Source organism: Salmo salar, chromosome 04, assembly GCF_965601325.2.
Source record: "Salmo salar chromosome 04, fSalSal1, whole genome shotgun sequence".
In the NCBI taxonomy this organism is placed as follows: domain Eukaryota; kingdom Metazoa; phylum Chordata; class Actinopteri; order Salmoniformes; family Salmonidae; genus Salmo; species Salmo salar.
The window spans coordinates 26,746,375-26,760,238 of NC_138294.1; the positions used below are offsets into that span (position 1 = coordinate 26,746,375).

Consider the following 13,864-nt stretch of genomic DNA (forward strand, 5'->3'; position numbering starts at 1 on the left):
GGCCATGATTATTTTCATCATTGTGTCAAGAGATATAGTACTAAAACACTTTAGTGTCTCCCTTGATCCTAGGTCCTGGCAGAGTTGTGCAGACTCAGGACAACGGAGCTTTGGAGGAATACGCAGATTTAGAGAGGAGTCCGTAATTTGTTTCTAATGATCGTGATCTTTTCCTCAAAGAAGTTCATGAATTTATTACTGCTGAAGTGAAAGCCAGCCTCTCTTGGGGAATGCTGCTTTTTAGTTAGCTTCGCGACAGTATCAAAAATAAATTTCGGATTGTTCTTATTTTCCTCAATTAAGTTGGAAAAATAGGATGATCGAGCAGCAGTGAGGGCTCTTCGATACTGCACGGTACTGTCTTTCCAAGCTAGTCAAAAGACTTCCAGTTTGGTGTGGCGCCATTTCCGTTCCAATTTTCTGGAAGCTTGCTTCAGAGCTCGTGTATTTTCTGTATACCAGGGAGCTAGTTTCTTATGACAAATGTTTTTAGTTTTTAGGGGTGCAACTGCATCTAGGGTATTGCGCAAAGTTAAATTGAGTTCCTCAGTTAGGTGGTTAACTGATTTTTGTCCTCTGATGTCCTTGGGTAGGCAGAGGGAGTCTGGAAGTGCATCAAGGAATCTTTGGGTTGTCTGAGAATTTATAGCACGACTTTTGATGCTCCTTGGTTGGGGTCTGAGCAGATTATTTGTTGCGATTGCAAACGTAATAAAATGGTGGTCCGATAGTCCAGGATTATGAGGAAAAACATTAAGATCCACAACATTTATTCCACGGGACTAAACTAGATCCAGAGTATGACTGTGGCATTGAGTAGGTCCAGAGACATGTTGGACAAAACCCACTGAGTCGATGATGCCTCTGAAAGCCTTTTGTAGTGGGTCTGTGGACTTTTCCATGTGAATATTAACGTCACCAAAAATGTGAATATTATCTGCTGTGACTACAATGTCCGATAGGAATTCAGGGAACTCAGTGAGGAACACTGTATATGGCCCAGGAGGCCTGTAAACAGTAGCTATAAAAAGTGATTGAGTAGGCTGCATAGATTTCATGACTAGAAGCTCAAAAGAGGAAAACGTTGTTTTGTTTTTTGTAAATTGAAATTTGCTATCGTAAATGTTAGCAACACCGCCGCCTTTTGCGGGATGCACGGGGGATATGGTCACTAGTGTAACCAGGAGGTGAGGCCTCATTTAACACAGTAAATTCATCAGGCTTAAGCCATGTTTCAGTCAGGCCAATCACATCAAGATTATGATCAGTGATTAGTTCATTGACTATAACTGCCTTTGAAGTGAGGGATCTAACATTAAGTAGCCCTATTTTGAGATGTGAGATATCACGATCTCTTTCAATAATGGCAGGAATGGAGGAGGTCTTTATTCTAGTGAGATTGCTAAGGCGAACACCGCCATGTTTAGTTTTGCCCAACCTAGGTCGAGGCACAGACACGGTCTCAATGGGGATAGCTGAGCTGACTACACTGACTGTGCTAGTGGCAGACTCCACTAAGCTGGCAGGCTGGCTAACAGCCTGCTGCCTGGCCTGCACCCTATTTCATTGTGGAGCTTGGGGAGTATCAAGTCTAGTGACCATCAACCTGCACCTTGAGTGTCACAAATAGAACACTGGAAAGTGTGTATTACAGAAACTCTGAACTGAACGTTAGTCAACTGCCCCTTAGAACCAACGTATTTGGTTTTAAACAGTCTATGTGGCATCGATACGAGTCGAACATTCATTCTAGTGTCAAAATTGATTACAAAGTGTAAAATAGGATCATTTTGGTCAAAGTCAGTCTCGTCCAAAACTGAGTTTGTCACGACATACTTGGGGATGGATTACGATCTTGCCCAGTGCCCACTAACAGAAGAGAAACAGTAGTGCTGATTGAGCTCTATCCAATCGTAGCAGCCAGAACCTCCAGACAGTGAGACAGGCCTGCCCGTTACTCAGCACCTCAGACTTGTTTACGTAAGAGAACATGTCGCCAATGTTATGTCGAAATAACCCTTGGCCCTAAGCCCTTTTATGGTGTGGTCACTTGCTGATGTGTTTCTTAGTGTCAATCACTTGAGTCTTCCACTTATTTGGCCAAAATTAGAATTGAGACAGAGTGCACTTGTATCCCAACTGTAACTTGTCAATATTCTTAAACCAATTCGTAAGCATAGTGTCCCCCCACAACCTGTTTTGTAACATCATTCCCTATTAAACACTGCCAGACAGGCACACTCTGGTAATGGTGAGAAAGTTGTAAAAAGCAAAACCTTGCCAGTGACTTGATAAGCTGATTGTGGCCTGGCTGTTCAATGTGCCTGACGGCTACTATTTTCTAGCTTCATTGACAAACACAGAGTTGGAACTTAGCTAGCTAGCAAGCGATTTTTTTTTTTTTAAGGCACTGATAAACAGCGTGTAGCTTGTGCTTTATTTACCATAGTTTGACAGCTTGCAGATGATGAAGTTGTAGACGTGTTGTTGTTCTCAGAAGTCAGTCCCGAGCGCCTAGCCACTCGATAAACTAGTCAGTGCACAGCAGAGAATCTATCATGCACATTTTGTTTACTTGAGAAATACTGCACCAAACATCTTAGCTAGATGTCAAGTTGCGCGACTAAGACCTTCTCTGCAAAAACTTCTAAATCAATTACAGATTTCTTGATTCCAGATTAATTCAGACTATTTAAAAATGTTGAGGAAGTGGCTATGTTGTTGTTACGGTGACTCGGGAGGGACAAACAACAGTACCTGCCACGGTACAATTAAGAAATATGGCCTGAGGGGGTGCGGTATATGGCCAATATACCACGGCTAAAGGCTGTTCTTAAGCACGACGCAACGCCGAGTGCCTGGATACAGCCTTTAGCCGTGGTATATTGGCCATATACCACAAACCAATGAGGGGCCTTATTGCTATTATAAACTGGTTACCAACATAATTGGAGCAGTAAAAATACATGTTTTGTCATACCCGTGGTATATGATCTGATATACCACGGCTGTCAGCCAATCAGCATTCGGGGCTCGAACCAACCAGTTTATAATATGCAAACATATCACACCCACATCAAACCACAACTCTCATTCGGCTTCAGTCGTGGCCGCTAGCATTTCTTAATGAGCAATCTTCAAAACAAGGCCAAATCAGTGCAGTCATCCTTTAAGACATCTTCTTATACCTTTAATAAAATAAAAATATTAATTTATTTGCGGCAGCATTGGCTCTTTCATTGTTTCTTATAACTGAGATTTGGTCTAAAAGCTCAAATCCTCTATTTTTATAGTAACCATCAAAATTGCAATTTTTCATAGAACTGAAATCTCACTAATATTCCCCTCTTCATCCTGTGGAATCCCCCCTCAGCTCGAAGATCTACGGCGACGGGAACGCGGTGCCTCGCATCCTGAAGTTCCTGCAGACCATCGACCTTGATGAGCCGCTGCAGAAGACCTTCTGCTTCCCCCCCGTCAAGGAGTGGGACATCTCCCAGGACATCGACCACATCCTGGAGACTCAGAGCGCCCTAGCCGTTGACCTGGGGGGGACCAACCTCCGCGTGGCCATCGTCAGCATGAGGGTATGGTGGTAGGGGTGGGTTGGAGAGGGGGGTGCGTGAGGTGGGGGTTACACCACATGTTAGATTTATTATTATTCATCTTATTCGTCGTGATTGGTCTTTTTGCAGATAAAAAGATGATGTACAGTTGAAGTCGGAAGTTTACATACACTTAGGTTGGAGTCATTAAAACTCGTTTTTCAACCACTCCACAAATTTCTTGATAACAAACTATAGTTTTGGCAAGTCGGTTAGGGCATCTACTTTGTGCATGACACAAGTAATTTTTCCAACAATTGTTTACAGACAGATTATTTCACTTATAATTCACTGTATCACAATTCCTGTGGGTCAGAAGTTTATATACATACAATACACTAAGTTGACTGTGCCTTTAAAGAGCTTGGAAAATTCTAGAAAATGATGTCATGGCTTTAGAAGCTTCTGATAGGCTAATTGACATCATTTGAGTCAATTGGAGGTGTACCTGTGAATGTATTTCAAGGCCTTCCTTCAAACTCAGTGCCTCTTTGCTTTACATCATGGGCAAATCAAAATAAATTAGCCAAGACCTCAGAAAAAGAATTGTAGACAAGTCTGGTTCATCCTTGGGAGCAATTTCCAAATGCCTGAAGATACCACATTCATCTGTACAAACAATAGTACGCAAGTATAAACACCATGGGACCACGCAGCCGTCATACCGCTCAGGAAGGAGACGCGTTCTGTCTCCTAGAGATTAACGTACTTTGGTGTGAAAAGTGCAAATCAATCCCAGAACAACAGCAAAGGACCTTGTGAAGATGCTGGAGGAAACGGGTACAAAAGTATCTATATCCATAGTAAAACGAGTCCTATATCAACATAACCTGAAAGGTCGCTCAGCAAAGAAGAAGCCACTGCTCCAAAACCGCCATAAAAAAGCCAGACTACGGATTGCAACTGCACATGGGGACAAAGATCGTACTTTTTAGAGAAATGTCCTCTGGTCTGATGAAACAAAAATAGAACTGTTTGGCCATAATGGCCATCGTTATGTTTGGAGGAAAAAGGGGAGGTTTGCAAGCCGAAGAACCTCATCCCAACCGTGAAGCACTGGGTGGCAGCATCATGTTGTGGGGGTGCTTTGCTGCAGGAGGGACTGGTGCACTTCACAAAATAGATGCCGTCATGAGGAAGGAAAATTACGTGGATATATTGAAGCAACATCTTAACCTGTTAGGGCTAGGGGGCAGTATTGACACGGCCGGATAAAAAACGTACCCGATTTAATCTGGTTACTACTCCTGCCCAGTAACTAGAATATGCATATAATTATTGGCTTTGGATAGAAAACACCCTAAAGTTTCTAAAACTGTTTGAATGGTGTCTGTGAGTATAACAGAACTCATATGGCAGGCCAAAACCTGAGAAGATTCCATGCAGGAAGTGGCCTGTCTGACAAGTTGTTGTTCATCTTGGCTCTTTTTATTGAAGACTGAGGATCTTTGCTATAACGTGACACTTCCTACGGCTCCCATAGGCTCTCAGAGCCCGGGAAAAAGCGGAATGATATCGAGGCAGCCTCTGGCTGAAACACATTATCGCGTTTGGCAAGTGGCCGATCAGAGTACTATGGGCTTAGGCGCGTGCCCGAGTCGACCCCATGCTTTATTTTCTTTCGTCTGTTTACCTAAACGCAGATTCCCGGTCGGAATATTATCGCTTTTTTACGAGAAAAATGGCATAAAAATTGATTTTAAACAGCGGTTGACATGCTTCGAAGTACGGTAATGGAATATTTAGAATTTTTTTGTCACGAAATGCGCCATGTTCGTCACCCTTATTTACCCTTTCGGATAGTGTCTTGAACGCATGAACAAAACGCCGCTATTTGGATATAACAATGGATTATTTGGGACCAAACCAACATTTGTTATTGAAGTAGAAGTCCTGGGAGTGCATTCTGACGAAGAACAGCAAAGGTAATAACATTTTTCTTATAGTAAATCTGACTTTGGTGAGTGCTAAACTTGCTGGGTGTTTAAATAGCTAGCCCTGTGATGCCGGGCTATCTACTGAGAATATTGCAAAATGTGCTTTCACCGAAAAGCTATTTTAAAATCGGACATATCGAGTGCATAGAGGAGTTCTGTATCGATAATTCTTAAAATAATTATGTTTTTTGTGAACGTTTATCGTGAGTAATTTAGTAAATTCACCGGCAGTTTTCGGTGGGCGCACATGCTAGTCACATGCTAATGTTAAAAGCTGGTTTTTGATATAAATATGAACTTGATTGAACAAAACATGCATGTATTGTATAACATAATGTCCTAGGGTTGTCATCTGATGAAGATCATCAAAGGTTAGTGCTGCATTTAGCTGTGGTTTGGGTTTATGTGACATTATATGCTAGCTTGAAAAATGGGTGTCTCATTATTTCTGGCTGGGTACTCTGCTGACATAATCTAATGTTTTGCTTTCGTTGTAAAGCCTTTTTGAAATCGGACAGTGTGGTTAGATTAACGAGTCTTGTCTTTTAAAATGGTGTAAAATAGTCATATGTTTGAAAAATTGAAGTTTTTGCATTTTTGAGGTATTTGAATAACGCGCCACGGGATTACACTGGCTGTTGAGTAGGTGGGACGCTTGCCCATAGAGGTTAAGACATCAGTTAGGAAGTTAAAGCTTGGTCGCAAATGGGTCTTCCAAATGGACAATGACCCCAAGCATACTTCCAAAGTTGTGGCAAAATGGCTTAAGGACAACAAAGTCAAGGTATTGGAGTGGCCATCACAAAGCCCTGACCTCAAACCTATAGAACATTTGTGGGCAGAACTTAAAAGGCGTGTGCGAGCAAGGAGGCATACAAACCTGACTCAGTTACTCCAGCTCTGTTAGGAGGAATGGGCCAAAATTCACCCAACCTTATGTGGGAAGCTTGTAGAAGGCTACCCGAAACGTTTGACCCATGTTGAAATTGTTTAAGGCAATGCTACCAAATACTAATTGAGTGTATGTAAACTTCTGACCCACTGGGAATGTGATGAAAGAAATAAAAGCTGAAATTAATTATTCTCTCTACTATTATTCTGACATTTCACATTCTTAAAATAAAGTGGTGATCCTAACTGACCTAAGACAGGGAATTTTTACAAGGATTAAATGTCAGGAATTGTGAAGAACTGAGTTTAAATGTATTTGGCTAAGGTGCATTTACACTTCCGACTTCAACTGTACCATACCAAGGTGGCGTGATGTACAATCTGTTCTAGACCTACGCATATTTGGTTGACCTAACTATAGCTAGGCTACTCATGATGTATTGCTTGTTTATTTTTTGCTTTTGTAAGTGGTTTCAGGTGATGAAAAGCGCTATAGAAATGTAATTTATTATTTGTCACGGGCATGTGTATTGTCTAAAACGTCTTTTCGTCAGTGAGTAAGTTGGAGTTGAACACACATGTCAACAGTGAGAAGTCATCTTCTAACCATTAGTTCTGAAGTTGGAGAATAGAATGTCAACAGTCAACCAACGGAAGTCGTCTTAAACACACATTTTCTATTTGATTAGGCCCCATTTGTAATTTAAGATTTGACTTTACGTGAGAACCACCACGAGCATCTGCCGCTCAGATGAAAGTGGCTGTCAGTTATAGCATTCTTCTGAGACGCTGATTAAAACGCTGACGACAGACAAGCACTGACTTGTCAACCAACACATTGTGTTTTCCACTGCTTGTGTGGCCTTCCTTTATCAAATAATGTACTTATGGGTTGATTGTGTTGAACAAGTGGATTGATCTGCATGAAATATATTTGTGGGCAACAATTTAAAACTTTGTGGTTCTCTGTGGCTCAGTTGGTAGAGCAAGGCACTTGTATGGTTGTGGGTTAGAGCTCTGCTGGGGCCACCAATAGTGATGCATACAAACAAGAATGACTAAGTTGCTTCGGAACAAATTGTCCCCTAAATGGCATATACTTTATTTTATAAATGGGCAACAATTAAAGAACATTTAATTTTTAAAGAACATTTTATTTTAAATATTATTGTATTGGTCTGATTTATACGTATTTTTAATTGTAGGGTAAGATAGTGAAGAAGTACACTCAGGCGAACCCCAGAACCTATGAGACGAGGATGGAGCTGATACTGAAGATGTGTACGGAGGCAGTCATTGATGCTGTTCATCTCAACTGCCGGATTCTGGGAGTGGGTATGTGGCTTTCTCTCCTTCGTGAAATGTCCCTTTTATGTTTTGATTTGCACTTGAATACGGCAGCATTTTCTTATGCGAATCTGTCAAGAAGCACATTGTTGGGTGGGGCTTGCAATTGAACCATTTCACTGTTCTTGAGCATGTGTCAAATAACTGAACTTTATGAAATGTTTTTAAATACGTAAAACGTCACAATCTCTTGCCCCAATTATTTGTGCTCAACGACAATAAATACGCTTCAAAGTCTGCATAGACCCTAGTTTTCTCACTATATAATAATTTTTACATTTGAGTAATTTCGCAGACAATCTTATCCAGAGCAACTTAGTGCATTCGTCTTATGGTAGCTAGGTGAGACAACCACATCACAGTCGTAAGTACATTTTTCCTCACTAAAGAAGTGGTCTGTAGCTAGTAGAAAAATACCCCTAGTTTGACAGGATCTGATTCTCTTGCAATCTCCCCCCTCAGGTGTGTCGACAGGGGGCAGAGTGAACCCCCAGGAGGGTGTGATCCTCCACTCCACCAAGCTGATCCAGGAGTGGAGCTCCATCGACATCCGCACCCCCATCTCTGACGCCCTCCACCTGCCCGTCTGGGTCGATAACGACGGCAACTGTGCCGCCCTGGCAGAGAAGAAGTTTGGCCACGGTAAAGGAGTGGAGAACTTTGTCACCATCATCACTGGAACAGGTAATATTGCCACCATAAAATTAGAATGATTCACTCTGGTCATTAATTTTCTGTTCATTGTATTTCTATGAAATATACATGACTGTCATTGTAAAAAAAAAATTTTTTTAAAGTTATGGTAAGTAAAGGTTGAGAATTCATTCCACACCCATAATGGCGTGAGATGAGATGGATAGTAAACAATGACAGTATGGGTGGATCGAGTGCATAACAGGCCAATCGAAACGAGGCAATCAGATGTCAGTCAGTACCTTTTTCATTTTGAGTGGATTGAAAAGGTATTGGAAAAACTGGATTTGTGTCCTGAAACAGTCCTCCACGGCTACCCCTATTGAATGAGGGATTGTTGTTGAGGCATTTGCAAACCATTTAGTTTTACAAAAGTGTGAGACTAAAAGAAAAGACCTCACTGTAACCATGTTTTGACAACGCTACTGATACTATTAACATGTCTAATTGGTTCACTTGAGAACTTTTCCTGAGGACAATGACATTTTAATCTACATGGCATGAGGCATTGGAAACGATTGCAAAGATGAAAGCACATGCTTGTATATAATCTCTTAAGGCAGTGCTTATGTGTAAACCATAGGTTAATGACAGCTTAATTAAAGCTTAAAGTTGAGACACCTGGTTATTCTATCAATAGGCTATATTTTTTTCCCTTTCCTCGTCCCTACCTGGCCTCGAACCAGGGACCCTCTGCACACATCTGCCTCCCAAGAAGCATCGTTACCTATCGCTCAACAAAAGCCGCGGGCCTTGCAGAGCAAGGGAAACAACTACTTCAAGGTCTCAGAGCAAAGTGACGTCACCAATTGAAACACTATTAGCGCACACCCCGCTAACTAGCTAACCATTTCACACCGGTTACATATACATGCCAAAAAGATGTTGGATTCTGGGTAAACTTTGAACATTGTTATACGCATAAGCATAGTATATAAAGGAGTGGAAGAGACTGGTTTTTATTTCAGAGCTTAATGGTTCTCTGTAGAAAGACAGATGGCTTTGGAATGTGTTGGGTGGACGGGAGGAGATCACAGGATTGCTAGAGGGGAAGCGGATGGACATCTGTGAATTAGGCGAAGGAGGGGTTGAGGTCAGGTCAGATCCCCTGAAGGGAGAAAGTATGGTTCATTATTCTGTTACCCTCTTCCTGTGGAACCATAAGATAGATGTAAGGATTGGAGAGGAGGAGGAGTGCCTAAAGTGGAGTGTATATATACTTGTAGTGGTAGAAACATGTCTTTGTCTGAATACAGCTGTGTCGACGCTTTGGGAAGAATTCAACTTGGTTAAGCATCTCTAGTGTCTGTGAGTTATTTACTTTAGAACCTAACAGATGGCGTTGCGAGCAGGGTTCACCACGATTTGTAGTCAAACCAAAGACTCCAGATCAGTGGAGCAGAGCTGGCAACAAACAAGGTAGGCAAGTTCCTATATCTGTTTCCACTCGTTTTGACATCTTGGGGAGATGAGAATCGTAGGCTGAACATTATAGGATACGGACCTGGAGAGCCTGAGTTTAATTCGGTAGGCCCATTGTGTAACGACCGGTCGTAGCTTTGTGGTAGATGGTAAGTCCCAGAAGGTAAACCTGAACAGGTTGGCACCTATAGGGTAAGCCCTAGTGGGTAAATCCTGAATCGCCATTTGTCGGATAATCTATTTCACTGACAAAAAAATACCTCACCCTTGTCAACAATTTTCTGTTTACTTCACATCTGAGTGTTTTTTCTTTTTTTTTTGTTGCACATAATTGTTTGGGGTTTGAAACGTTTCTACTGTCTGCAAACCTGCATGGTGACATTCTTTCCACACCTCTATCTTCTTTCATGTCAGCCACCAATAGTATGGTTTTCTATAGTCAAATTCCACATTCTGGTTGGTCCTTGGCACGTTGACAGGAAATGTGGCATATCTGTACATTTCAAACCCTGGATGATGACTGTAAACTCTTGTGACTTTTTTGCCAAAACACATTGGACGTCCTTAAGCGACATCCCAAGTATAAATAAAGTTATGTATACACACTAAAGGGTAAAACAATACATTTTGAGCAAAATAGTGTGTTTCAGACCACTGCAAACCTCAGAGTAGGGCATTCAAGGAATTGGTCTGATGGCTTTCCGTGATGTCGTTGGCCTCCTTTCTTGCTTGAGGAACAAAAGAGGAGCAATAGAGAACAACTAATACATACAAAATAAATACAAATATTGGTCATTTTAATTACTTACACTTAACCAGTCATATCTAGAGTTGGGACAATGCGGTTTCTGTCTGAACGTTCCGGAGAGCGCCACTTTCTCCTCCATAGCCGTTGCTAGGTTATAATTGACGCTTCCGTGCAGTTTATTTCTGATAGGAATGGGAAAACGAATGAATATGTCCAGTGAAAGCTGATATGCAATTTGTTGACACCACAACACACGACAGACTTGGATACAGATGTTAATCAATAAAAACGTCAAAATTCCCTCCGTTTCGCATGTTTACAGCCGGTCATTTCATAGAGGGAATTGTCGGAGGCGCTCTCGTGTTACATCTCCAAAATGTAGAGAATAAAGACCCTAACATGGCATCCGTTCTAAAATCTGACCGCACTCTCTCAAAATATGTCTCTGGACTTAACCGTTATGTAATTTCTGAACAGGCGTAGCGACCCAATGAGCATGGCTCTTCCTGCTTTGCACAGGATCCGTTCTTAGCAGAATTCCGTCGCCCATAGTGACGATTTAAGTTATTTTGATTGCTACGTTGCTCTACCATTGTATTGCTAGCTGAAGTATCTAATTAAATGTTAAACCTACGCCCCGGTTTGTCTTTTTTATTTGACCTTTTATTTATACAGGTTTTTTCTCATTGAGATTAACATCTCTTTTCCAAGAGAGAACAAACATAACAATTAACTGAATAGCTCGCTAATTAGTCAGCTAGCTAATGTTAGCCATCATCAAGCTGGTGCACAAGATACACCACACGTTAGTTCTTCTGTGAGTCACAACATAAGGCTTGCTCGTTCATGCCAGCGTAGATACTGTGGCAGACCAGGGGTTTTGGTCAGGACGTTTACACAGATCAGACACGGACAGAGTAGGATTAGCTCGGTTTCAAGGGTGTTTATTTAAATAATGAATCAAAAGAAAAGGATACGTCTCCGACCATGAGACCCTCTCCGGGATACCGTCTTCTAGGCTCCGGGTCTTGCTGTATCCTGTCGGGCACAAAAACTGAACTCCCTCCTTTTAGCTCAGGCACCATCTCCAACTATACGGAAGTCACCTTTCTTCCCCTAGTCCCTTCCCTTGTGTGCTGCCCTTCAGCCCTTGATTACCAACCAACCACAATCAGCCCCAATTAGTCCTGGCCGGAGAGCCCGTCAAGACCTGGCACGTCCAGCAGAGGGAGCCATCGCCTCGTGATGTAGACTCCGTTTGCCACCAGGCCTCGACGAGTCTCCCCCTGGTGGCTGACCTGCTGTACGCCACAATTCGTATAGCTACGCATCATGCGTAGCTATCAAAACAACATTTGTCACTATAGGGGTAACTTAACCTTGCTAACAAAGGACCCCAAACGAATAAGGTAGTCGTGCTGATCGCGAAGCCACACCGACATCGGCGGTGGCACACTAACCATTCTGTTTGTTTTGTGAACAGGCATCGGCGGGGGCATCATCCAGCACAACGAGCTGATCCACGGCAGCACGTTCTGCGCGGCTGAGCTGGGCCACATTATGGTGTCTCTGGACGGGCCGGAGTGCATGTGTGGCAGCCGTGGCTGCATCGAGGCCTACGCATCAGGCATGGCCCTGCAGAAAGAAGCCAAGAGGCTCCATGACGGTTAGTTAGAACACTTCTTAATGAGATTGTTTTGTAATCCTTTACTTAAAACCAAGAGGCACAATGCATGGTGGTTATAATGCATTGAACCAGGCACTTGTTCATTGGAACACATTGGGTGTCAGTCTTCACCAGGGAGGGATGCAAAGCTTAAAGCAACATGTCTTTGTCTTGTGAAAAAAGAGATGTTGATTCGACCCCTGGCCCGTGTCTGTTTGGTTCCCTAGAGGAACTGCTGGAGGTGGAAGGGATGGTGGATCTGAAGAAGGCTGAGTCCGTCAGCGCCATCCACCTCATCAACGCAGCCCGTCTGGGCAACCGCAAGGCTGAAGCTGTCCTCAGAACGGGTGGGTCCACACTCCTTATGTTGGTTGAACATCACCTTAAATCAGACCTACTCCTTCATAAGTTAAAGTAATACCTTGCCCATAGAAAGTCTACACCCCCCTTGGATTTATTCACATTTTATTGTTACAAAGTGGTATTACATTTTATATTGTCAATGATCTACACAAAATACTCTTAAAGTATGATCAATGATCTACACAAATTACTCTGAAAACATTAAAAAAAAAAAAAGATGAATGAAACATAAAGCACTAATATACCTTCATTAGATAAGTATTCACCCCCAGTAGTCAATACAAGTTAGGGATACTTTTGGTAGTGATTACAGCTGTGAGTCTTCTTGGGTAAGTCTCCTAAGAGCTTTGCACACCTGGATTGTGCAATATTTGGACATTTTATATATATTTTTTAATTCTTCAAGCTCTGCCAAGGTTTTTTGGGATCATCGCTAGACAGCCATTTTCAAGTCTTGCTATAGATTTTCAAACAGATTTTAAGTCAGTTGTAACTTGGCCACTCAGGAGCATTCACTGTGTTCTTTGTAAGCAACTCCAGTGTAGGTCATTGTCCTGCTGAAAGGTGAATTCCTCTCCCAGTGTCTGGTGTAAAGCACACTGAATCAGTTTTTCCTCTAGAATTTTGGCTGCGCCTTGCTCCATCCTGTTTATTTTCACCTTGTAAAACTCCCCAGTATTTGCCGATGTCAAGCATACCCATACCATGATGCAGCCACCACCATGCTTATAAATAAGCAGGCAATTACACAGTGACGTGTTGTTGGATTTGCCCCAAACGTAAGGCTTTGCATATGTTTTTTTTGTTGTTGCAGTATTACTTTAGTACCTTGTTGTATATTAGTATGTTTCTTTTCACTGTCATTTATGCCATTATTGTGGAGTCACTACAATGTTCAGTTTTACTCCCATCACAGCCATTGAACTCTGTTTTTAAAATCACCAATGGCCTCATGGTGACGTCTCTAAGCAGTTTCCTTCCTGTCCTGCAGCTCAGTTCAGAAGCACTACTGCATCTTTGTGTCTAGGTGGTTTAATACCTCACCCACAGCATAATTATTAACTTGACCTTGCTTAAAGAGATAATCAATGTCAGATTTGTTAGTTAGTCATCTACCAGTTACTGCCCTTCTTTGAGGCTTTCGAAAAGCTCCCTGGTCTCTGTAGATTAATCTGTGCTTGAAATTCAATAC

General features: G+C 42.1%; 1 protein-coding gene across 6 annotated transcripts in view; it reads left to right on the forward strand.

Moving 5' to 3' along the window:
- LOC106602595 (bifunctional UDP-N-acetylglucosamine 2-epimerase/N-acetylmannosamine kinase) overlaps window positions 1–13,864 on the forward strand; it is a 41,933-nt gene that overhangs the window by 25,831 nt on the left and 2,238 nt on the right. For all 6 annotated transcript variants that reach the window (XM_014195323.3, XM_045716639.2, XM_014195324.3 and 3 more), the window contains exons 8-12: window positions 3,374–3,587; window positions 7,639–7,768; window positions 8,243–8,464; window positions 12,127–12,309; window positions 12,537–12,656. In XM_014195323.3, coding sequence (XP_014050798.2) covers window positions 3,374–3,587; window positions 7,639–7,768; window positions 8,243–8,464; window positions 12,127–12,309; window positions 12,537–12,656 — 869 coding nt within the window. The remainder of the gene's footprint in view (window positions 1–3,373; window positions 3,588–7,638; window positions 7,769–8,242; window positions 8,465–12,126; window positions 12,310–12,536; window positions 12,657–13,864) is intronic.